Genomic DNA, 25,792 nt, shown 5'->3' with positions numbered 1-25,792 from the left:
AGCAATTCGGCGGTACGTCCACCCGGCCTCCCGCATGCCCACTATACGCCCTCGCTCAAAGTCCGTCAACTGCACATACGGTTCACGTCCACGCTGTCGCGGCATGCTACCAGTGTTAAAGACTGCGATGGAGCTCCGTATGCCACGGCAAACTGGCTGACACTGACGGCGGCTGTGCACAAATGCTGCGCAGCTAGCGCCATTCGACGGCCAGCACCGCGGTTCCTGGTGTGTCCGCTGTGCCGTGCGTGTGATCATTGCTTGTACAGCCCTCTCGCAGTGTCCGGGGCAAGTATGGTGGGTCTGACACACCGGTGTCAATGTGTTCTTTTTTCCATTTCCAGGAGTGTATAATCGAGAGCAGTCCATTGACATTTTTCAAAACAAAAGGGAAATAAATTTGTGTCTATAATCATTTAACAATTATTTTTGTACCTAATTTTGCAGCACATTCACATTAAAAAAACAACAGAGCTATCTAATATAATAAATAAATGGGTTGTGCACATATGAAGTATTCTGGTGCAGCCCATTTATATGTTAAAAAAAGAAAAACATAGTTTTATAGAAACAAATTAATTCTGTAGCTCTGTAAGCAATGCAAACAAACATCTGTAACATGAACAACGACTTTGAAACGCCAGTGTAAATGTAATGTGCAGTGCAGAGGACATACGTCAGGTACTGAAAACGATAGTGTGAACCATCGAAGCGCGTAGTGGCAAAATAAGGAGCGAAGGTATAGGTACGGCCGAGGGGGTGCCAGCTTAGGGGTTGTCGCGCTCAATCCAGAGAGTCGCTTTTGAGCCGTCACTGAGGCCTTACTCGTATCTGACCGCTCCGCTAAAATGTTCAGTTTATGTGGTCATTAAGTACTTTCAAAGTACAAAAACTTTCAGAGTGCCTGGAACAGCAGTTCAGCAGGGAGTAGGTTGTTCAGCTATTAATACACACCAGTGAACGTGAACGTGTACGCGAGGAAGCGACTTTAATTGCTCGGTTTCGTTAAACCATGACAAACTTCAGAACAACGATAGAACCGCGTACCGCAATAAAGATCCTCTCTCATCTTCATGGGTAAGAGATTTCGTGCACAGCTAGGTGCTGGAGTGAATTTCCGATATGTCTTCAAAAGTACAGCACTTTAGATGGCAGACTGGTTGAGTACGTATAACAGAATCAAAATTCATTGTTTCGTGTCTGAATGTGTAGGCGAGCGAGTGGAATTGTAGTTTCATAATTAAAAGACCCGGGTGGCAGTGCAAAATGAACTATTTACAATTACTCTGCGTGAAACCGGTATCCAAATTCTAGGCACTTCCAGTATAGGCGGTTCGTTGTAGAAGTGGCTAGCGTTTCTCAACTTTATCTAAGTAGTAGGGTCTGGTTCATAGTGAAGAATAATATGAACACGAATGGTGCGTGGCGTGTGGCATCATATGGCGCGGAAGGGAAGGCGTTACTCTGATACTCTGTCATTGTTGTGCCCACTGATTCAGAAACAGGTGGCAAGTACAACTTTAACAGGAATCTCTTGCAGATTTAACATGTATTTTCTTAGAGGACAATGTGCTTCTCAGTTACATTTCGGTTATCATGTTAATCGGTTTTCTTACTTACAACGAACCTTTTCATTTCCAAAATTACAGTATTTATTTGTTTCTTCCCACAAGAGATTACAGTGAATACGACGAGAGCAGAAGAGCAGGTCTATCTTCGAAGGCAACATATCTTCGTGAAGTATAAAGTTCGTGGTCTGTGGTGCTGGCGACACTTAACGTTAGGTGGCCGTTAGCACACTGAAGGGCCTGATTGGTGTAATTTGTTCGGCATCCCTGCTCTCAAGTGACTAACCACTGGTAGCAATACATAGTGAAGCGTCCCCTTATGACAGTGCTGGAAAACCTCTACGTTATTTGATTTTCAAACAGCTGAGCAAAACTGAACGTACTCAGACATTTCTCTCTTTACTTATTCTGATCAACACTAAACCGACACTCAATATTTTTAGCGCAACGCAATCTGACTTTCAATAATTCCTACAAAAGAATGGCCCTGACTAACAATAACCTATACCTGTCATTAATCACTTACCTCAAAAAAATCTTCGTTACTCAAGCTACTGAATACAGCGAGCGCCAATACTGCCAGCTAAATAAAAGATTCTAACCACTGAAGACACTAGCTACTGATAGGCATAGTTAGCAAATGAAATATTTTGATAGAGAACAAATAATGTATTTACCTTAATAATGTTCAAAAGTCATCATATATATATAAAGTTCATGATATCCAATATTACAAATCTACTCTTTCCGATGGGCACACGTCCAGATTATCTGCTCTCAAAATTCTGCCATCTCTCTCCCCACATTCACCACTGCTGGCAGCTCATCTCCAACTCCGCAACGCTACGCGCTGTTCACATCCAACTGCCCAGCACTACAATAGCGAATATTACAGCAATACCAACCAGCCACAGACTGCACACAGCAGTCGGTGATTCTCATACCTAAACAGCCTACTTACAATAGAAACAAAACTCAAAATTATTTTCAATCATATTACACCATTTGGTTTGGTCACCAAGGTACTCGGGTGGAATGAATCTCAGAGTAACAAGTATCTCCACCGAGCCTGCTAACGTCAAAGATCTTTCACATATTTAGCAATATGGGGTGGAGCGCCATCTTGCATATAAGTCGTACCTTCCAGCATGTGTCTCTCTATAACTACAGCTCATTTTGTACACGATTCTCATGCGACGTAGTTGACATGTTGCTGTCCAGCGCCACGTGTTGGCCAATTTTTGCAGCTGTTTTTGATTTCAGGAATACCCGTATTATTTCACGCATGTGTTCCAATTTTTAGCTGTCTACGTACGTTGTTCCCTGAATCGAATGTTAACCGACTTCGGGATCAGCCTGTAAATAAATTCATTGAAATGAAATAGCAACACTTCGGAAGATTCTATAAACAGAATGTAATGAAATTCCTTCCCAAATAACACCTGACCCTCACAGACCAATGCACACCATCTTAATCTTACAATTTCAGCGGGAGGTTCACGAATCGTCGTGTTAAGATGACCGGTGGAGGCCTTAAGCGCCGGGGAGCGGTTTTCTTCTTCTTCCGAGAGGGGCCTGGACTGCCTCATACGTCAGTTACTTAGCAGTGGTAAACTCTCCAGTTCGTCAAAGAAAGCACTCGCCCGAATGTTCTAGAGAAAGCTATGATTGGTATGTAAAAGAAGATCTCGGAGACTCCACTGGAAACACTTAACAGAATCGATGCTACAGCACAGGCTGTAACGAAAGTTCTTAGTCTCGAAGGAAGATATTTAATCAGCCAAAACTCAACCCCACTCTGCCCTGCCCCGAAAGGGGCGAGAGGGGATCAGTTTTCAAATCTAAAGTAAGAACCCTCTTTTTTACCGCGGATTCTAATTCTCAGAGAAAAAATGCGTAATTGTTGTACTTAACTTTTTTCGTTGCGTGATAGACGGTACTCCAAAGGAAAAAATCTAAATAGTTTTAAAACAGCTGAGAAACAATATTATCTCAAGAACTACACAGCGGATTAGGATCCCAGAAGGTTAAAACTGCAGTTAATCGAAAAGGTTTAGTAAGAAACTGGTTTTCACAGCAAAAAGAAAAAATTTTCTCCTCAACATAATAAGTAACTGCCCACATTATAGGAGTAATTTCTTTTACAGATTATGTGGAACAATGTATTGATAAAAAGCCTTTGAACTGTTCTAACTACTTTCCAAGGGGGGGAGGGGGCGGTTTCTATTTAAGATTTGACACTTGACCCCATCCGACTTCTCTGGGGATAGGACAGGTATTCGAATTTTGGGTCACTGAATGTATCCCTTCGAGACGATCAAATATTGTTAGAATCTTTTTTTAATCCGATTTGAAGTTTTCCAGATATCTTCAAAAACAAAATTCAGTGCTTTATCATGTATATGAATATTAATTGATGAATCAATTAGTGACAGAAGTCTGCTTCTGCAGCAGAAGGTTGGCGGAAGTGGACGGCGATGTGGAGTGCATGTCTTTCTGTGATTTCAATGGCCTTGTGGAATTCAGGGGAGATGAACATCCAGGCAAAATTAGTGTAGATTACAATGCGGTGGATGATAGATTTATAAGTGGGGTAACGGTAAGCTGCAGATCCCAGCAGCGACCTGTTAGTAGCTTTTGTAGTTTTTGGCCTTTTTGTTGTATGGTCAACAAGTGTGCAATCCATGTTAGTTTTCTGCCGAGGATTAGTAGTCCCGGGGATGTCTTGATTGTAGGTGGAGTGATGGAAATATGGACTACGGAAACGCCGAGTGGCTGCTACCGAAGATGGGTGGCTTGGTTTTGATCTGGACTTACTTGAAGTTTTCCGCGTATCACAGTACTCGACCAGAAGATTAAAGTGGGGTTGGATGAGACATGGAAGAGTTAGAGAGTTTGGGGAGTAGTTAGGTATGCGCGATCAAAAAGTTTCCTTTTAAGGGCATTGCTGCAGCGTATATGCAAATATGCAACATAGGCAGGCTCCAATGTGGACATATAAACACCGACATATAGGCAAGGGATTAGCGTAGCGTTCGTAGCTTTCCAGTTCGCGTTCGGTAAATGCAGAAACGCGAAGTACAACGACGTTATTACCAAATGCGTCCAGATAGGACGAATGCGTTGTTACTCTTTTCTCGGTCGCCGAAGGACAAACATCAGTAGACATCCATCAGCGAATGAAGAATGTGTACGGGGCAGCATACCTGTCGAAACCACCGTTGTAGAATGGTGTCTCCAGTTGCGTGCTGAATGCGATTCGACGCAAGACGCCGATCGACCTCAGATGCCAGCCTCATTGGGAGTTCAAATGGGAAACACTCGAGCCCCCGCCCACTAGTTACAATCTCTCTTTGTGCGATTATCAAGCCTTTCGTTCCTTAAAAAAGGCGACACGGTGTTTTACCAAATGGGGTATCTTCAGTTTTGGGCGTCGGTGGCATGATTACCTCAGAGCTCACAGGGAAAATTGGAAATTTGTGGTAAGCTTCAATGGGACCAAACTGCTGAGGTCATCGGCCACTAGCCTTACACACTACTTACTCTAACTTAACACTAACTTATGCTAAGGACAACCCACACACCCATGCCCGAGGGAGGACTCGAACCTACGACCGTAGAGGTTGCGCAGTTCCAGAGTGTAGCGCCTAGAACCGCTCGGCCATCGAGGCCGGCAATGGATAGTAGTCAGGGGCTCGTATTGTTAGCCGGTCAACAGGTCTTAATAGTACTAAGAATGAGTACATCTCGTGCAAATACGCTTCTTAAGTGGAACAACATTAACAGAGTAAAAGTAGAGTAAATCTGAATGCCAGTGCTGTCTGTTACATGATCCTTGTGACAGTCGTCTGTGTCATATCGTATTTTGAAAATTTCCCATACAGACACTTGTATAATGTCTGTAGTAGGGAACACTAAACAACACAAGTGCATACACTAGTTATGTGGATTATGACCAATAAGGAGAAAATTAACCGTCACAGATTACGTTCAAAATGACCACCAGCAGTGGCAATACAGGCTTCCAGTCTGACATCTAAAAACTGCTGCACGCGTGGCAGCATTTCAGCGGAGATGTCCGAGCAGGCTGCAGCAGTACGTCGTGGCTCGTCATCGGGAGTGGACTGTATGTCCTCGTAGACAGCGTCTTTCAGCTTTCGCCACAGAAAAAAGTCTACAAGCGTCGAATCCGGGGAACGAGGTAGCTAAGGTTCAGGTCCTCTGCATCCAGTCAAACAATTCGTGAAAACGTGTTGTGTACTTCGCGCACTAAGGGCTGGACAGTCATCATATCGGCATCACAGGTTTCTCCTAGTCTTCAGGGAAACGTCTTCTAGCATCAGTGGAAGATGGTCCGTTAGGAGGCTGCGATACTTGAGCAGTTTCAGTGTTCCGTCTACGAAAAAAAGCCTTTGAGCTGATGTTTCACTATCCGACACCACACATTTTGACTCTATAGACGCTGATGTTCTACTTGAGGAAGCCAACGGGGATTGTCAACAGACCAACAGTGCAAGTTTCGGCGGTTTAGCTGGCCCTGGTTGGTAAATGTGGCTTCATCACTTAACAACATACACGATACGTCTGGAGTATCCGTCTTGGTGCCAATGTACAGAAGTTACAACGATTCTCATAATCGTTTCCAGCCAGCTCTTGGTGGAGACAGATGTGACAGTGATGGAACTTACGTCAGTGGAAAATGCGTATGACTCGTGCCACTTCCTCGTGAGATTGCACGGGAGCTAAGGTGCGGGTCAATTGCAACAGCAGCAGGAAAACTAACTTCTCCCCTCTTCGTCGTCACTTCTTTCCTCTGTTACGTTGTCTAGGTGTTACACTACTACTTTCACGTAACTGTCTGAACAGGTTGATAAATAATTGCCGAAATGGTTGACGCCTGTTGGGATATATTGTCGCACACTTCCTAAACACTTAAACACACCATTCAGCATGATCACGTCGGCTTCTTCTACACTGGTAAATCCCGCAGTCCCCTCAAGGCCTACTGCTCGCACGGTCAAGTACTGAAGAGTCCCAGAGCACTCAAGTAACACACAAACACACCGTAAGCAAGCGTAACCACATCGTACCTAGCAACTAAGCAAATTGAATGGCAAAAACAAGTGTCGGTGTGGAAACGTTTCCAAATACGATATCTTGTAAACGACTCGGATTAGACTCCTGTAACAAACATCACTTATATTCAGATTTACTATACTTATGGTTTATTAATGTCAACAGACATTGCTGTATTTAAAAAAGTGAATGACTCCGCAAAAAAATACAGTTTCTAAGTTTTATTACAGTCTGTTTATTGGCTAATAATACGGGCACCTCACTACCAGTCCAATCTACCATGTATATAAACACCCACTATAGTTTCCTACACACAACAAGTCCCCTTAAGATTCAACTCTCGTAACCGATCTTAAACGGGTCGTTATGAACGGAAGAAGATAAACCATCCAGATTTGGTGGCTGAATCTACTTTCCGAAGTATCAGTGGCAACAATCCCATACGACCCATCCAATCAACAGTCTTAAATCTCACTTAATACGCGTATAACTCTCCAGTAGTAACACCGTCTTGGCCGGCCGCTGTGGCCGAGCGGTTCTAGGCGCTACAGTCTGGAACAGCGCGACCGTTACGGTCGCGTCGCAGGTTCGAATCCTGCCTCGGGCATGGATATGTGTGTGATGTCCTTAGGTTAATTAGGTTTAAGTAATTCTAAGTTCTAGGGGCTGATGACCTCAGATGTTAAGTCCCATAGTGCTTAGAGCCATTTTTGGACCATTTTTTTTGTAACACCCTCATCGCTGACCGTCGTTGACACCCAGAAGCACCATCCACAAATGGGAGGATTATCTTCGACTCACCTGGACGGAAAGGTGTGCCGTATGGAGAGCAACAGTGCACTAATTATAGCATATCATTCCACAGTTTCACCAATTCTACACTATCGGCACATTCTTGCTTCCTGTTTCCTGTCTCGCCTCACTATGTGTCCACTGCAGCAAGCAACAGATCGCTCTCACGAGTATCCTACACGTATTTGCCTTTCTTTGGGCAGTCACATCAGTTACTAAGACGTAAGTGCATGTTTATATTCTATGAGTGTTCGTTAATCAAACTAACAATGTTAAATGCACTGTGTGTATTCATAGTAGACGTAAGGTATTGTAAGTGTATTCAGAGTACCTGATTTCGAAGACTTCTTACAACATATATATCAATATGTTCATCGAATCACTCGTTTGCGAAATTTTTACCTATCTTGAACTTCTAACCCCTCATTCATTTCTCTGAAGTGCACACGGCAAATAAATTACCAATCCGTGTTTGCAACTTGGTATGAAGTGTGAATTGCTTGCTTTAGCATAACGAAGGCTTACTCTGATCAGCCAGAACATTATGACCACCTTTGGCACGGCTAACAGCGCGACGCTTTGTGGTGTGGAAGGAGTTGTCACCACATCCGCGCAGACAAGTCACCTAACTCCCGTAAATTCTGTGCCGTGGGGGGACGGTGGGGGAGAGAGACCATTAGCTCTGACGCCACGTTCAGTCACATTCCAGAAATGTTCGCTCTGTTTCAGATCTGGCGAGTTTGGGTGCCAGAAAATCAGTTGGAACTCACCACTGTGTTCCTCAAACCACTCCATCACAGTTCTGGCCTTGTGACACAGCGCATTGTATTGTTGGAAAATGCCACTGCTGGCAGGAAACAACGATCATCATGAAAAAGTGTACGTGGATTGCAACCAGTACACAATGCTCCGTTGCTGTCACGGTGCCTTGCACGAGCTCCACTGAACCTGTGAATGTTACACAGACCATAATGGAGCCTCCGCCAACTTGTCTCCGTCCTTCACTACAGATGTCAAGCAGCTGTTTCCCTGGAATACGACGTATCTGTGCCATACCATCGACACGATGAAGGTATCGGGATTCATCAAACTACTGCCCCAACGTCCACTGCCGATGGTCATGTGTGCTCATTTCAGTCGCAGTTTCCGATGTCGCGGTGTTAACATTGGCACATGCATCGGTCGTCGGCTGCGGGGGCTCACCGTTTTTATTGTGTGTACAGAGATACTTGGACTCTGCCCAGGATAGGACTGATGTCAGTTCCGCCGAAACTCGCCACCAGTCCCGTTTTACCACTCTGACGAGCCTGCAACGTCCGTCGTCTGTAATGAGGAGTGGCTCCCCAACTCCTCATTCGTCTGCACGATGTTTTACCTTCGTTTCACCACGTACTGAAGACATTCACCACAGCACTTCTCGAACAGTTTCCGAAGTGCTCGTGCCGAGGCTCAGGGCCATCACTATCTTCCCTCAGATGGCGCGCCTTCCCCACTCTACACACGGACAGCACGCTCACCGATACTTAATGCGCAGTGCGTGTGTCTGACTCGCAGTCACTCCTCGCCAGGTGACGCTGCTACCTCGTGGGCGGCTTTATATCGATAGTAGGTGGCTGGTCGTAATGTTCCGGCTGATCAGAGTATATTATTAAATGTCATAAGTCAGTGTCGTCTTGGGACGGTGAGGTCCCTTGCAGGCAGGTAACACACACCTCTACTTTGTCGACACGGAAGAAGTCTGTTGTTTCGTTTTACGTAGATCTTTAGCAATTTAATAAGGGCCCAACAAACATTTTACAAAAGCTAGAACCACACTCTAACATATAAAAGAATGATAATTAATTGAAACCCTCAGCTGCCGCCAGGTGTTGCTGATATACATCTATGGGGACAGCTGAAAATGTGTGCCCCGACCGCGACTTGAACCCGGGATCTCCTACTTACATGGCAGACGTTCTGTCCATCTAAACCACCGAGGACACAGACGAATAGCGCGACTGCACTGACTTATCCCTTGCACGCTTCCTGTGAGAACTTAGTGTGCGCCTTTAATGAGTGGATGGGCAAATACCTGTTAGGTACATTACGTATGTAGATTGTGGACAGTTGGGAATGTGGGTCTCACGGGAAGCGTGCAAGGGATAAGTCCCTGCAGTCGCGCTGTTCATCTGTGTCCCCGGTGGCTCAGAGGGATAGAGCGTCTGTCATGTAAACAGGAGATCCCGGGTTCTAGTCGCGGTCGGGGCACACATTTTCAGCTGTCCCCATCAACCTATAACGACACCTGTCAGGAGCTGAGGGTTTCATTTAATTATCATTTATTCTAGAGAAGCTGCATGGTCATCAATGGTATCTGTCCTTTCGAGAACAGTTGCTATCTTCATATTACACACACTTCTGTACACTGCCAAATATTTTACAAAACCTCTTATATAAGAGATCGTTCTCATAATTACCTTTCTGTCTACAAGGGGCCTTATTAAAAATTAGTGCCCCTTGAAATAGAAAGTAAAGAAATGAATTTCGACTACTGTAGTTTCTGTAAGTGGGCACAAAGAAACCACGAAACCACCGCTGTTCTGGCGTAAAATCTACGTAGGATTTACAAGTTATTTACTAATTACCAGTGTGAGGAAGGTCGAGGTGGTTAAGGCAAGAGCTCGCGTTAAGCCGGACATCCATGTAAGAGTCTCGGTCCGGCACAAACTTTTCACTATCGAATTTTTTCGATGATCGATTGCGATTGACGTCGGCGTTTCCTTCGAAATCTGCAGTGGAAGACGCTACGACGGAGACGATGTAAGTCACGGGTAAACTTACAACATTCCGAGGGCTCGAAGTCAGTAAATGGTTCTTCAAAATAAATATCACGTAATCTGAGCCTATGCCTTTTAAGTCCTCTTGCGGCATGTGACAGTGGCTCCTTTGTCTACGAATGTCACTTCCCCACCCCCTCCCCTTTCCTGTTCTATTCGCCACTAGCTTGTTCGTAAGCCTCATTGTCATCTCCAGTCTCTCTAATTTCACCTTAATGGTCCTTTCACGGAAGTCTATAGGAGGAAGTAATGTATTGATTAATTCTTCTAGGAACGTACGCTGCAATAATTTTAATGGTGAACCACACCATGATGCCCCTCTTGCAATGTCTGCCACTGCAGCGGGCAAAATCACTGATGGTCTCGCGCATGCTGAATGAACTTCTGACGAAACACGCTGCGCTTCATTGGACTTCCCCTGTTTCTTCTATCAATCCCGTCTATTACGGGGATCCCAGACTGAAGAGCAATATTCATGTGTTATTCGCACAAGCGTTTTGTAAGCTGCCTACATCCCGGGTACATTGCCTTTCCTGAGGATTCGCCCATTAATATGTTTGCATCTGTTTTACCTGCGGTAAGTTCTATGTGGTCGTTCAACTTTCAGTCGCTCTTTACACATATTACCTGATATTTAATGGCTACAAGCGCTTCCAGAGATTTCTCAGCGCTCGTGCAACCATGCAAGAAGCGTCTTTTTTCCTATACATTTCCATATCTTTGTTTGTTTATACTGGCGACTGACTGCCAACCCCTGGACCAAGCGTCAATGGCTTACAGGTCTTCCTACATTTCGCTAAAATTCCCTAGTCATGCCACTTCTCTGTGTATAAAAGCATCATCAGCAAAAGATCTTGTAAGGGGAGGTAGTGATAATCGGATCACGAATTTATTTCAGACCTAGAACACTTTTACTATTCCATTAGGAAAGCAGAATGTCCATGTAGTAAGGCGTAGTAGTTATCGATTTCGAGAAAAAAAGCAACAAGAGTGTTACGCACCAGTAATGTACCGATGCGTTGTTACGCCGAGCACGAGATGGCGGTAGTCATGCGGTTACCGTTCAAGCTCCGTAATCGGTGGATCGCTGGATCAAATCCTGCCCATAGTTTTTATTCATATTTTATTCAACGCTAGTCACATTATTTCATACATATTACGTTTGAGAGGCAATATGATGAAAAGACGTGTATTTGCGTGAACTCTTATTGGATTTCCACTGTTGTTTGGTTGTTCTCCAATTTTAATCATCACAACAAATACTATATTTATAATTATCTACAAATATAATGTATGCCTGTCATGATTTCCGAAATCTCTTATACCTGTAATCTGGTAAGGACGAGTTACCGACATTACAAGTTGCTGGGTGATATTTTTCATACAGACATAGAGTGAAACAGTATCTGCTTCACCGAATGCAGTTTTTTCCACATGCACAATGATTCTTCACAGTTTCTAAGGACAAACAAAGCACATTGACATTTCGAAAAATTTCTTTTTCTTCGAACAATCCGGACGCTAACCACGCACAGCGCAAAGTTTCGCCCAAGTATAACGCTTTACTAATTGCACATACTGTTGTCCTTGTGGACTGTTAAATGTGTACAGAGTCTGAAGTAAATCCGTGATCCGAACGTTGTGGCCTCGGCTTATTCGTCAGACACTTCACTTCACGCGATTAGGCTCAGAGGGCACGGGGCAGCTACAGAATTGTTGCTCTTCCATTGTAATCTGTTTCCCTCTTTCTGCCACCAGTCAGATCTGCCGATTTGTAGCAGGTCCTCATGAACACCATATCCCCATCTTTCGCCTGGACTACCAAGGGATCTTGTTCTACGGGGAGTAAAATCCATGGATATCGAAGGTCATCAGTGTTTTTTTTTTTAATTTTTCATCAGTCTTCTGACTGGTTTGATGCTGCTCGCCACGATTTCCTCTCCTGTTCTGCTGGGACAACCTCTTCACCTCAGAGTAGCGCTTCCAACCTACGTCTTCAATTATCTGCTCGGTGTATTCCAATCTCTCTCTTCCTCTACAGTTTTTGCGCTCTAGTACCATGGAAGTCATTGCCTCATATATAACAGATCCCTTATCAGGCTTGCCCTTCTCCTTATCGATGTTTTTGTCATATTCCTTTCCTCTCCGAGTCTGCGCAGAACCACCTCATTCCTTACGTTATCAGACCACCTAATTTTCAACCTTCTTCTGTAGCACCACATCTCAAATGCTTCGATTCACTTCTGTTCCGGTTTTCCTTGCTTCACTGCCGTACAGTGCTGTACTCCAGACGTACATCCTCAGAAATTTCTTCCTCAAATTAAGGCCTGTGTTTGATACTAGTATACTCCTCCTGGCCAGGAATGCCCTTTTTCTCACTGCTAGTCTGCTTTTGATGTCCTCTTTACCCCGTCCGTCATTGGTGGCAGGTAGCAGAATTCCTTAACTTCATCTACTGGGTGATCATCAATCTTGATGTTAAGTTTCTCGTTGTTCTCATTTCTGCTACTTCTCATTACTTTGGTCTTCCTTCGATTTATTCTCAATCCATTCTCTGTACTCATTAGATTGTTCATTCCATCCAGCAGAACATGTAATTATTCTCCAGTTTCACTCAGGACAGCAATGTCATTAGCGGATCGTATCATTGATATCCTTTCACCTTGAATTTTAATTCCACTTCTAAATCTGTCTTTTATTTCCATCATTGCTTATTCAATGTTCAGATTGAACAGTAGGGGCGAAAGACTACATTCCTGTCTTACACCTTTTTTAATCCAAGCACTTCGTTCTTGGTCATCCACTCTTATTATTCCCTCTTGGTTCTGGAATATATTGTATATTACCCGTCACTCCCTATAGCTTACCCCTATATTTCTCAGAATTTCAAACAGTTTGCACCACTTTACATTGTCGACCGCTTTTTCCAGGTCGACAAATCCTAGGAACGTGTCTTGATTTTTCTTTAGTCTTGCTTCCATTATCAACCGCAAAGTCAGAATTGCCTCTCTCGTCCCTTTACCTTTTCTATAGCCGAACTGATCGTCATCTAGCACGTCCTCAATTTTCTTTTCCATGGTGTATATTATTCTTGTCAGCAACTTGGATGCATGAGCTGTTAAGCTGATTGCGCGATAATTCTCGCACCTGTCAGCTCTTGCAGTCTTCGGAATTGTTTGGATGATATTTTTCCGAAAGTCAGATTGTGTGTCGCCAGACTCACACTATTTGCACACCAAAGTGAAAAGTCGTATTGTTACCACTTCCTCAAATGATTTTAGCTGCCTATACAAACCGTTTGGTTCTAATTATGCCTACAATATATAGTCTGTTGGAGATATCATCCATCTTACAGTTACGCCGGATCCTGTATTTCCGCATGACTCCAACTTGTTCCGAACCATAGATCTTTCTCAAGACTGTCCGACTGAAAATGAGAAGATACGTTGATCCTTTTATTCCCAAATTCCGCAACAGTACACCTCTGTGGGTTTGATCAGTGCCTTGTACAGCTGAATTCCAGAATTCCTTGAAAGATAACGCAATCGGAAAAACTGACCCAGACTGAAGTACGATCTGTTTGGGGCTGGAATCCTCGCTTTGGTTCCTGACTCACACAATGCGCCCTCAGATAATTAAAATTGTGAACACTTTTGTAGAACTGGGTTGCGGCGACCAGTGACTGGGGCTGGTCTGTTGCATAGGAACGAGTTCTGCTTTTGACTAGATACTCGATCTTCGATTCATTCACAAGGAGACCGTCCTTGCTCGCTGCCGGAAATGATCACTACGCTAAAATAAGAGAAATTTGGAGCCATAGTGTCTCGTTTCTTTGCACGTTCAATTTGTAAACACTGTGTGTCCCCAGCGAGACGGCGGACAGTGGCTTGATCCCCTTCTTAGTGTAACCGCCCTCAGAAACCTTTTTCGATCTACCAAAGACACACCAAGCATGATTTTACTAGAACTTCCGTGTAAAACAATTGTCGATGGGTGATAATCGTGGAGATGTAACGAGAGGACGGCGCTGCGGACTTAACGTTGTACGTTGCTTTGAAACCAGCTCCGCCATGTTAGTTTATCCAAAACATTAGCAGATGATTGCTTATCGTTCTTAATTTCTGTCATGTGTACGCAGCAGTTGTATTAAATAATAAATGTTACAGTGCCTTCCTCAATAATACAACATCAGAAAGGTATTTTCAGGCAATTCTATGATTTAAAGTGCCTGTTTGATCCAGTCATACGACGCATTTCCCCTCGTTACCGTAATTTTTTTTTTTTTTTTTTTTTTTTTTTTGTTATAAGTTTCTAATAACCAAGAAGAGAGTTGCGAATACGTAAAGGCTACTTTCATAATCTAACGTGTTTCTTAACCCGGACTACGAAACCGATGTTTGGTCACCGCCTTCTTCCTAAAAAGTCTGTGAACGTATTTTGTCATGTTTGGCTGGTTTCCGATCTCCCCTTCAATGTTGGATGATAAGAAATGTAAAGTTAAATGACAGAAACAAATCCACTACTGTAAAAGTAAGTAGCCAATAAAAATTGACGCATATAAAAGAAAATATTGCTGAAAAGAGTCCACTACGAATGAAATGTGGCTCCTTCACATTTCAGACTACAATCATAACGATTAGTAGACCTGTAAATGAGGCAAGCGGACATTTTCTTTATCGAAACGGTGCTACCGGGAGTTAAAGTTTGGGCCTGCTAACATGTGGAACGTCGGATTCAAGTCTGTGACGTCCCCCCTGCGGGTTCGGGGGTAAGAATAGGCCCGCGGTATTCCTGCCTGTCGTAAGAGGCGACTAAAAGGAGTCTCAAATGTTTTGGCCTTAATGTGATGGTCCCCCTTGGGGTTTGACCTCCATTTTTCAAAATTCTACAGAAGTACGAGCCTTTTTGGGAAGGACACCTTACATGGTGTACCACTGGTCCTAAGTGCACTAAGACCTTGGCACTCAGCATTGCACCGGCGTTGTCACCATACCCATTATTCCTCAAATTGGGCCTAAACGCCTGATGGGTTGTCCAAGTTACGCCCATAGTGCATCTCCATCTGCACCAGCGATCATGATGGACTTTCCATGGCACCAGAAATCCAGCACGGTAGCCAGCCCGTTGTGGTGGGGTCGTCATGTACCCTCTAGGTTGTAGCCCCCTGACAACACAGGGATCGTACTGCCGATACCTGAGCTGCACCCTCCCCACGTTGGCCAAGGAGTAGATGCCCGTCTCCTTGGGGCATCAGGACTCCCGGCAATGGTCATCCTGCCAGGTGGCCCTTGCTGCGGCTGGGTGGCGCCCGTGGGGAGAGCCCCTGGTCGGAGTGGGTGGTATCGGGGCGGACGTTTCGCAGATGAAACGTCAACACGTATCAGGTCGCTCTGCGGCCGAGTCTTCCAAAAGAAAAGGTACCGTTTCTAGTTCTGGTTCTCCTGCCCTTTCCCCCTTGGCCACTCCATGGGAGGAGGGACAGGCCCGCCGGCTTGGGGCGAAGTACTTCCCCCGCTATTTGGTCTGTTCTCGAACAGATGGGGGGACGTTCGCCACCTCCAAGCCCATGTTCTTTGTTCAGCACATTGAGGACGTCTTCGGGGAAATCGAGGCTCTCAGCAAGATGCGATCAGGGTCCGTTCTTATAAAGACCACCTCTGCCACACAGTCGGCGGCACTCCAGGCGTCCGACCGCCTAGGGGACATCCCAGTATCCATTGTCCCACATCTGGCACTAAATAGGACGCAGGGGGTTATTTTTCATCGTGACCTCCTGCTACAATCTGATGAGGAGCTCAGGGCCAACCTGGAGCGCCGCGGCGTGCATTTCGTCCGGCGAGTCCAGCGCGGCCCCAAAGACCGTCGCATCGACACCGGGGCCTTTATCCTCGCCTTCGAGGGGGACATTCTCCCGGAGAAGGTAAAGGTGATGTGCTACCGGTGCGACGTGCGACCTTACGTCCCGCCTCCTATGCGCTGTTTTAGGTGTTTGCGCTTTGGGCACATGTCGTCCCGGTGTGAGGCTGAGCCACTTTGTGGCGACTGTGGACGTCCTCTTCGTGAGGAACATACTTGCACCCCACCACCTCGGTGCCCTAATTGTCCTGGCGTCCACTCGCCTAGGTCCCCAGACTGCCCCGCCTATCAGAAGGAGAAAAAGATACAAGAAATCAAAACTTTGGATCGGCTCTCTTATTCTGAGGCCAGGAAGAAGTATGACCGCCTTCATCCCGTGTCACTGGCCACTTCGTTTGCCTCAGTTGTGTCCACTCCTTCCGCTGTATCCTCACCTCTATCCTGTCCCCCCTCCGCCTCCTCTGACCATCAGGGGGCTCCGCCTCCGCCTCCCAAATCCCTCCCTTCCAACTCCTCCTCCCCCGTGGCCCCCACCCCCCCTGCCCCAGGGGCCACCCTTCCTCCTCCTCCTCCCCCCCCCACGCCACCTGAGAAGCGATCCTCTTCTCAGGCGTCCATCGGGGAAACGTTCCGGACCCCAGCTTCCGAGGTCTGGCGTTCCAAAACGGACCCCGCGCGTGAGGACCTTCTTCGGGTCCAGCCCACCATCCCTGTGCCTCCTCGGCCTTCCAAGAAGGCCTCCAAGAAGAAGTCTCTATCCCCCTCTCCACCCCGGCGCGTTTCATCTGACGCTTCATCCGTGAGCCGCTGCTCCCGGCCGTCCTCAGTTTCGCCGGGACGCTCTGCTGCCAGGCGTTCCGCCGGCCTTTTGTCGGCAAATGATGCGGCCCCTCCTACACCATCAGGGACAGCGGCCGCAGCTGGCGACGAGTCGATGGAACTGGATCCGCCTGCCGTCAGTTGTAGCGTTGTTGCCTCGCAACCTGGCCCTCCGCGGCCATCGAGGTGACCAGCTCTTCCCCGTCTCGTTCCCCCAACTTTTTGACTAGCAATGGCGTTGTTTCATTGGAACATAAGAGGTATTCGATCTAATCGGGAGGACTTACAACTGCTCCTCCGCCTGCACTGTCCGCTCGTCCTTGGTCTCCAGGAAACCAAGTTGCACCCGACTGACCGTATTGCCTTTTCCCACTATACCTCGGAGCGGTATGACCTCGCCCCTGTGGACGGTATCCCAGCTCATGGTGGGGTCATGTTGCTCGTTCGGGACGATGTCTATTACCATCCCATCCCATTGACCACCCCACTCCAAGCAATAGCTATCCGCATTACTCTTTCTGCTTTTACTTTTTCAGTTTGTACCGTCTACACTCCACCGTCATCTGCTGTTAGTCAGGCTGACACGATGCACCTGATCGATCAGCTTCCCCCGCCGTTCTTATTGTTTGGCGACTTCAATGCCCATCATCCCCTTTGGGGCTCTCCTGCATCCTGTTAAAGAGGCTCACTCTTGGCGGATGTCTTCAACCATCTCAATCTTGTCTGCCTCAATACCGGCGCCCCGACTTTCCTCTCGGACTCTACTCATACCTACTCCCACTTGGACCTCTCGATCTGTTCTACCACTCTTGCCCGTCGGTTCGAGTGGTATGTCCTTTCTGACACCTATTCGAGCGACCACTTCCCCTGTGTCGTTCGTCTCCTGCACCACACCCCATCCCCACGTCCTTCGCGCTGGAACATACTGAAAGCTGACTGGGGACTTTACTCCTCCCTGGCGACCTTTCCGGACCACGATTTTTCCAGCTGTGACAGTCAGGTCGAATACCTCACGGCTGTTATTATCCATGCTGCCGAACGTTCCATACCTCGTACTACTTCTTCTTCACGTCGCGTTTCCGTCCCCTGGTGGAACGAGGCTTGTAGGGACGCTATCCGTGCTCGACGACGTGCTTTACGCACCTTTCGCCGCCATCCTACGTTGGCGAATTGTATTGAATACAAACGACTCCGAGCGCAATGCCGTAGAGTCATCAAAGACAGCAAAAAAGCTTGCTGGGCCTCTTTCACGAGCTCCTTTACCAGTTTTACTCCCTCTTCCGTTGTTTGGGGTAGCCTGCGCCGGCTGTCGGGCATTAAGGCCCACTCCTCAGTACCTGGCCTGACCTCAGGTAATGAGGTCCTTGTTGATCCTGTGGCTGTCTCCAACGCCTTTGGCCGCTTTTTCGCGGAGGTTTCAAGCTCCGCCCATTACCATCCTGCCTTCCTTCCCAGGAAAGAGGCAGACGAGGCTCGGCGACCTTCCTTCCACTCGCTGAATCTGGAAACTTACAATGCCCCCTTTACTATGCGGGAACTCGAACGTGCGCTTGCACTGTCCCGGTCCTCTGCTCCGGGGCCAGATGCCATTCACGTTCAGATGCTGGCACACCTTTCTCCGGCGGGCAAAAGCTTCCTTCTTCGTACCTACAATCGCGTCTGGACCGAAGGTCAGGTCCCCATGCGTTGGCGTGACGCCGTTGTTGTTCCTATATCCAAACCCGGGAAGGATAGACACCTTCCTTCTAGTTACCGCCCCATTTCTCTTACAAGCTGTGTCTGTAAGGTGATGGAGCGCATGGTTAATGCTCGGTTAGTTTGGATTCTTGAATCTCGACGACTACTTACTAATGTCCAATGCGGCTTTCGTCGCCGCCGCTCCGCTGTTGACCACCTTGTGACCTTGTCGACATTCATCATGAACAACTTTTTGCGAAGGCGCCAAACGGTAGCCGTGTTCTTCGACTTGGAGAAGGCTTATGATACCTGTTGGAGAGGAGGTATCCTCCGCACTATGCACAAGTGGGGCCTACGCGGTCGTCTGCCCTTTTTTATTGATTCCTTTTTAACGGATCGAAAGTTTAGGGTACGTGTGGGTTCCGTATTGTCCGGCGTCTTCCTTCAGGAGAACGGAGTGCCTCAGGGCTCCGTCTTGAGCGTAGCCCTTTTTGCCCTCGCGATCAATCCAATTATGGATTGCATTCCACCTAATGTCTCAGGCTCTCTCTTTGTCGATGACTTTGCGATCTACTGCAGTGCCCAGAGAACATGCCTCCTGGAGCGCTGCCTCCAGCGTTGACTAGACAGCCTCTACTCATGGAGCGTGGCAAATGGCTTCCGGTTCTCTGAAGAGAAGACGGTTTGTATCAACTTTTGGCGATATAAAGCGTTCCTTCCGCCATCCTTACATCTCGGTCCCGTTGTTCTCCCATTCGTGGACACAACTAAGTTTCTAGGGCTCACGTTGGACCGGAAACTGTGTTGGTCTCCACATGTCTCTTATGTGGCGGCCCGTTGTACACGTTCCCTTAATGTCCTCAGAGTTCTTAGCGGTTCATCTTGGGGAGCGGATCGCACTGTCCTGCTTCGCTTGTATCGGTCCATAGTCCGATCGAAGCTGGATTATGGGAGCTTCGTCTACTCGTCCGCTCGGCCATCCCTCTTACGCCGGCTCAACTCCATGCACCATCGGGGGATACGTCTTGCGACCGGAGCCTTCTACACTAGTCCTGTCGAGAGTCTTTACGCTGAAGCTGCCGAGTTACCATTGACCTACCGGCGCGACATACTGCTGTGTCGGTATGCCTGCCGGCTGTTGTCTATGCCCGAACACCCCTCTTACAAGTCCTTCTTCGCCGATTCTCTCGACCGTCAGTATGGGTTGTATGTGTCTGCCCTGCTGCCCCCCGGAGTCCGCTTCCGTCGCCTGCTTCGACAATTGGATTTTGCCCTCCCTACCACCTTCAGAGAGGGTGAGAGCCCGACACCACCTTGGCTCCAGGCTCCGGTTCGTATTTATCTCGACCTCAGCTCACTCCCGAAGGAGGGTACTCCGGCCGCAGTGTATTGCTCACGGTTTGTCGAACTTCGTGCTCGACTTGCTGGTCACACCTTTATTTACACCGATGGCTCCAAAACTGACGATGGTGTCGGCTGTGCCTTTGTCGTCGGGACCGCCACCTTTAAATACCGGCTCCTTGACCAATGTTCCAGCTTTACGGCCGAGCTTTTTGCTCTCCATCAGGCCATTCAGTATGCCCGCCGCCACCGCCATTCATCATATGTACTTTGCACTGACTCCCTCAGTGCTCTTCAGGGCCTTGGGGCTCCCTATCCGGTCCATCCCTTGATTCAACGAATACAGCAGTCCCTCCATTCTTTCGCTGATAATGGCGGTTCTGTCAGCTTTCTGTGGGTCCCCGGACATGTAGGAGTGCCTGGGAATGAGGCTGCGGATGCTGCAGCCAAGGCTGCAGTCCTCCAGCCTCGGCCAGCCTCCCATTGTGTCCCGTCATCTGACGTTTGTGGGGATGTATGTAAGAGGCTTGTGTCCTTGTGGTGGGATGCTTGGTCATCCCTCCAAGGAAACAAGCTCCAGGCAGTAAAACCGCTCCCAACTGCTTGGACAACTTCCTCCCGACCATCTCGGCGCGAGGAGGTCCTTCTGACCAGGTTGTGGATTGGGCATTGCCGGTTTAGCCACCGCTACCTGCTCTCTGGTGACCCAGCCCCGCAGTGCCCTTGTGGTCAGGCATTAACGGTGCGCCATGTTTTATTGTCGTGTCCCCGTTTTAGTCAATTTCGTGTTGTCCTGTCCCTGCCATCTACCTTACCGGATGTTTTAGCTGATGACGCTCGAGCAGCTGCTCGTCTTCTGCGTTTTATAACTTTAACTGGCTTGACCAAAGACATTTAACCTTTTTACTTATTTCATCTGCATCTTTGTCAGGTCCTTTTGATGTCCCCCCATCCCCTTGAGTTTTAGCAGGTTCCTTGTGCTCTAACACCAGTGACTGGGCGCTAATGACCTCAGCAGTTGAGCGCCCTTAAACCCTACCAAAAAAAAAAAAAAAAAAAGTCTGTGACGTCATGGCACCTCTCCTTATTACAGCTCCATGATGAGAAATCATCAATGAATATTTTCGTAAATTTTCTGCATGTCGGAAAATGAATGTGAAATGCCACTTAACAAACCACGTAATCCAGACTTTCGTTTTCAGCTTTTAGTATTGACAAAACCATAATATTTACTTCGATCTTCAGAATATTTATACTGATTGAGCGACCTGTAAATCGGTTCCCAAACTGAAACTCAACCGCGTGGCTACTACTGCACTGTCTTATATACATTTTCGACAGTACATATGTTATTCTACATAATTGAAAAACTCACTGATTGATTTACTATTGAAAGTTGTGGTTATGTAATACCTTACATACGTCATGAACATTTGAAAACTGCGTGGAATCTTCGGTCGTAAACTCAGTTTGCAATCTCTTATGACTTACACATGACTATAGTTACTCTGTCGTTTCAGAAAAAAAAATTGATATTTAATAGTTTCATTACAGAGTTGTTACTGCAAGCGTTTCTCAGCTAACATGATACCGGCGTTTGTATAAAATTTAGGCAGTATTGTACATAAATTCTTCAGTGTAAGAAAATGTTAATATTATATTGCAGAATTATTGACAATTTTACAATTGCAAGGATGGACTTCGAACCCATAATTTTCATAACAAAACTGGATAATTAGTTGAAATTTTCTTCAAACAAGAATGTAAACCAAATTAAATATCTTAGAAACGTGGGCGTAAGCATAGGAATACACAATCAGTAAATATGCAAAATGTAAAAGCAGAGTACACGACTGTAGCAGCGAATGTGCTGGCTCACTCGATATCGATCAATACAGTAAGTGAAACTTCCTGGCAGATTAAAACTGCGTGCCGGACCGAGACTCTAACTCGGGGCCATTGCCTTTCGCGGGCAGGTGCTCTCTCTCTGAACAACTCAATCGCAACTCAAGACCCGTCCTCATTTCATTCTGGAAACATGCCCCAGCCCAAAGCTGTAACTAAGGCCGGTATTTGTCCAATATCATTGTCAAATATCTTTGTCAAAGAAATTTGATGGTGTAATAGGGAACTTTGTCAAATGTCGTCAAATATTTGATCAAATCTAGGGCCTCGCTGTAGATTTGATCAAAGTCGCCGCTTGTCTTCTGTTCACTGCAATGTGACATGTTACCACGTGGAGTGCTAGCATCGCTGCAGCGTTCTGTCCTCTGTAGTGTTTTTATAAACATTGCCGGTAAATGCAATTGATGTGTACCGATAACTACAAAATTAATAGAGATGCATGAAGCTGATGAGGCGCTTTACAACGTGAGGCACCCTGACTACAAAAATTTATAAAGAAGATTGGAGACATAACCTAACCTGACCTGAACTGACCTAACCTAAGTCTCTCCTGTAGTAAGGAATCTGAGTGTTACAGGGAGCCTGTCTTCTGCAGATACAGCAGTTCTTAATTGATAATTGTGCTTTGTGATATGAGGATACGCTTCACTGAGCAGCCGGCCGCGGTGGTCTCGCGGTTCTAGGCGCGCAGTCCGGAACCGCGCGACTGCTGCGGTCGCAGGTTCGAATCCTGCCTCGGGCATGGATGTGTGTGATGTCCTTAGGTTAGTTAGGTTTAAGTAGTTCTAAGTTCTAGGGGACTGATGACCACAGCTGTTAAGTCCCATAGTGCTCAGAGCCATTTGAACCATTTTTTTCACTGAGCACATACAGAAATGTATGCTCATCCATTCTTAAGAAACTGATGCACGACTTGACGTCCTCCACTATAAGCTCACGTAACAAGTTTTGTTGAATGCTTTCATCGTGTCGTCGTAAAACCCACGGCTTCACCGAGGTACGTTTCCTTTTTTTCCGCCGCTTCTCTTCCGCATGTGCTCACAGTGGAATTGTGGTACATGCAACTGCTGCGGTTAATAACAAGTTGTTGTTGTCAGCCATCTTGAACTTTGACGAAAAATATGATGACAGTATAATACCCCTTTTTAGCGCTAAGTCAAAGATCTTTGTCAAATATATTTGACGAATATTTGATCACATCTTTGATCAAATCTTTGACAAGGAAATCTGACAGTGTAATACCAGCCTAAGCCATGTTTCCGTAGTATCTTTTCTTCCACCAGTGCTTGAGTCCCTCGGTGTGGAGTCTCTACAACCCCAAATCAAGGGTTTTACGCGCCTGCCAGATTTATTGCAGTACAAGAGAGATTGCACTCCGGCCACCGTTTTTAATTCAGCATTTTCTGCCATTTTATCTGAGCACCACGACTATGTAGCTGTTTTTACGGATGGGTCGAAACAAGGGGATTCCGTTGGTTGCTCAGTTGTTTCTCCGGATCGTGTCCTCAAGGTCCGACTGCCTCAGACTTTTACTGTCTTTGATGCAGAATTGTTTGCGATCTATCTTGCGGGCACTGGAGCAGATGAGACATTCTTCCTCTCCTAAATTTCTTGTCTGTTCCGATTCACTCAGTGCCCTTCACTCATTGCAACTTTTGTATCCGGCAGACAAAATAGTCCAGACCATCCAGGATGCCCTCCTCCGACTACAGCGACTGGGGAAGGTTGTAGCTTTCTGCTGGGTTCCGGGGCATGTCGGCATTGCTGGTAATGAAAGGGCAGATCTCGCAGCCAAGGAGGCGTGTCTCGATCCACAAGTATCTCAGTGTGCTATCCCCCTGCACGCACTCACCTCGCTGTTGAGCTCACGAGTCATGAGTCGGTGGGAGGATGAGTGGCTGGAAGTGACTGACAATAATCTCCGTATCGTCAAGCCCACAACGCGTGTGTGGTGTACTTCCTTTCAGCCCCATCGATGGGACGAGGTTCTCCTCACTCGGCTTCGAATAGGCCACAGCCCTATGACGCATGGCTTCCTGCTCCGGCGAGAGGACCCTCCAATGTGTGGTGCTTGCGGCGTCCAGGTCACTGTGCGCCACGTTTTATTGGATTGCGTTTTATTTTCTGACCAGCGGGCCGCGGCTGACTTGCCAGCGGGCTGCCATCTCCTTTAGGCAACACTCGGACGAATGTGGTCAAAGTTTAAGTTTTGTGCCATGTCAAACGTTTTTACGAAGATTTTAGGGAGAAGATTTTATTTTGCTCACTGTGTGACAAGCTCGCCCATATTTTATGTAAGTGGCCAGCCAATGACAATCTCCTGTGGCATTCTTGTTGCTATGTTTTCCGTTTCCTTCGGTTTTACTTTCTTATGTAACATTTTCCTTCTTTTCCTGCTTCAGTTTTATTAGGTCTGTCCACATTCGTTCCTTTTAATGTGTGTCAGGGCGCTGATGACCTCGATGTTGAGCGCCCATAAGCCCCAACACACACACACACACACACACACACACACACACACACACACACACACACTTCCACCAGTGCTGATGTTGCAAGTTTCGCAGGGAAGGTTCTGTGATGATTGGAAGGCACGAGACGAGGTAAAGGTGGAAGTAAAACTGCGAACACGGGTCGTGAGTTGACCTTGGGTAGCTGAGCGGTAGAGCACTTGCCCGCGAGAGCAAAAGCCCCGAGTTAGAGTCTCCGTCCGGCACACAGTTTTAATCTGCTAGAAAGTTTCGTGTCGGCGCACACTCCTCTGCAGACTGAAATTTTCGTTCTGAACACGGTAAGTGTTCCCCTACTCTGCGACGTTACAATAGTATCCACAGTGGTAACATACAATACAGCCGTGTGCATAAATTCGTGTCGATGTTGGCTTACGCAGCGACTGCCCCAGTTTTCGCGCGTTTCTAGCGATTGTTGATGGTTAAGAGTTGGGAGATTAATGATACCAGTTGTGTACGGCAGAAAGGGCGAGGAGCACCAGGGCCAGGCAGCTGGTGTGGACGGACAACGCGGATCTGCGCCAGAAGCTGGCGTCCAAGGCGAAGCCTCAGGTGGTGGACACGTGGGTGGAGGTGGCCGGCGGCGCCAAGGCGCAGGTGCGGATGTTGCTGCCGCCAGACATGGACACGTCCGGCGCGGAGCAGCGGCCAGCGCTCGTGCACGTGTGAGTAGCCCGTGGCTCTGCGCCATCACAGCCTGCCGCAACTTGCCTTCAAATGCAGTCCCTTGACAGCTGCTGCTATGCTAGCACCTCAAGTGGCCAGCCCCTTCCCCTACCCTCTGCGCCCTCACACACACACACACACACACACACACACACACACACACACACGCACGCACGCACGCACGCACGCACGCACAGAGAGAGAGAGAGAGAGAGAGAGAGAGAGAGAGAGAGAGAGAGAGCGCACATTCCACATAAAATTAGTCAATGGTAGGCTTAACCATAACATTCCCAGTCGCAAAATTTCGAAGTAAATAACTGTTATATGTTAAGTTGCAGATGACAAACTGTGAAACAAAGCAACTGCTATAAACAACATAAAAATCTATGAAATCCACAGCATGTGGTAACAAGGTATATACCGGCTGATCAAAAAGTCAGTATAAATTTGAAAACTTAATAAACCACAGAAAACTGTAGATACAGAGGTAAAAATTGACACACATGCCTGGAATGACATGGGGTTTTATTAGAACCAAAACAAAAAATGTCCGACAGATGCCGCTGGACAGCAAAACGTGTCAGTGACTGCTACCGTGACGAGTGAGAGGTACGCCGATATGTTACAAAATCGCATCATCCCCAGCCTGGCTGATAAACACCTGATGGAACGTACGATGTTCATGCAGGATGGCGCTCCACCCCATATTGCTAGACGCGTGAAAGATCTCTTGCGGGCGTCGTTTGGTGATGATCGTGTGCCCAGC

General features: G+C 46.9%; 1 protein-coding gene across 1 annotated transcript in view; it reads left to right on the top strand.

The window, feature by feature from the left end:
- LOC124615663 (venom dipeptidyl peptidase 4-like) overlaps positions 1-25,792 on the top strand; it is a 352,342-nt gene that overhangs the window by 257,522 nt on the left and 69,028 nt on the right. The window contains exon 13 of the mRNA XM_047143691.1: positions 24,824-25,025. Coding sequence (XP_046999647.1) covers positions 24,824-25,025 — 202 coding nt within the window. The remainder of the gene's footprint in view (positions 1-24,823; positions 25,026-25,792) is intronic.

This window comes from Schistocerca americana, chromosome 5, assembly GCF_021461395.2.
Source record: "Schistocerca americana isolate TAMUIC-IGC-003095 chromosome 5, iqSchAmer2.1, whole genome shotgun sequence".
NCBI classification, from domain to species: Eukaryota; Metazoa; Arthropoda; class Insecta; order Orthoptera; family Acrididae; genus Schistocerca; species Schistocerca americana.
Note: the sequence above shows the minus strand (reverse complement) of the source record. Positions and strands in the feature narration are given on the sequence as shown.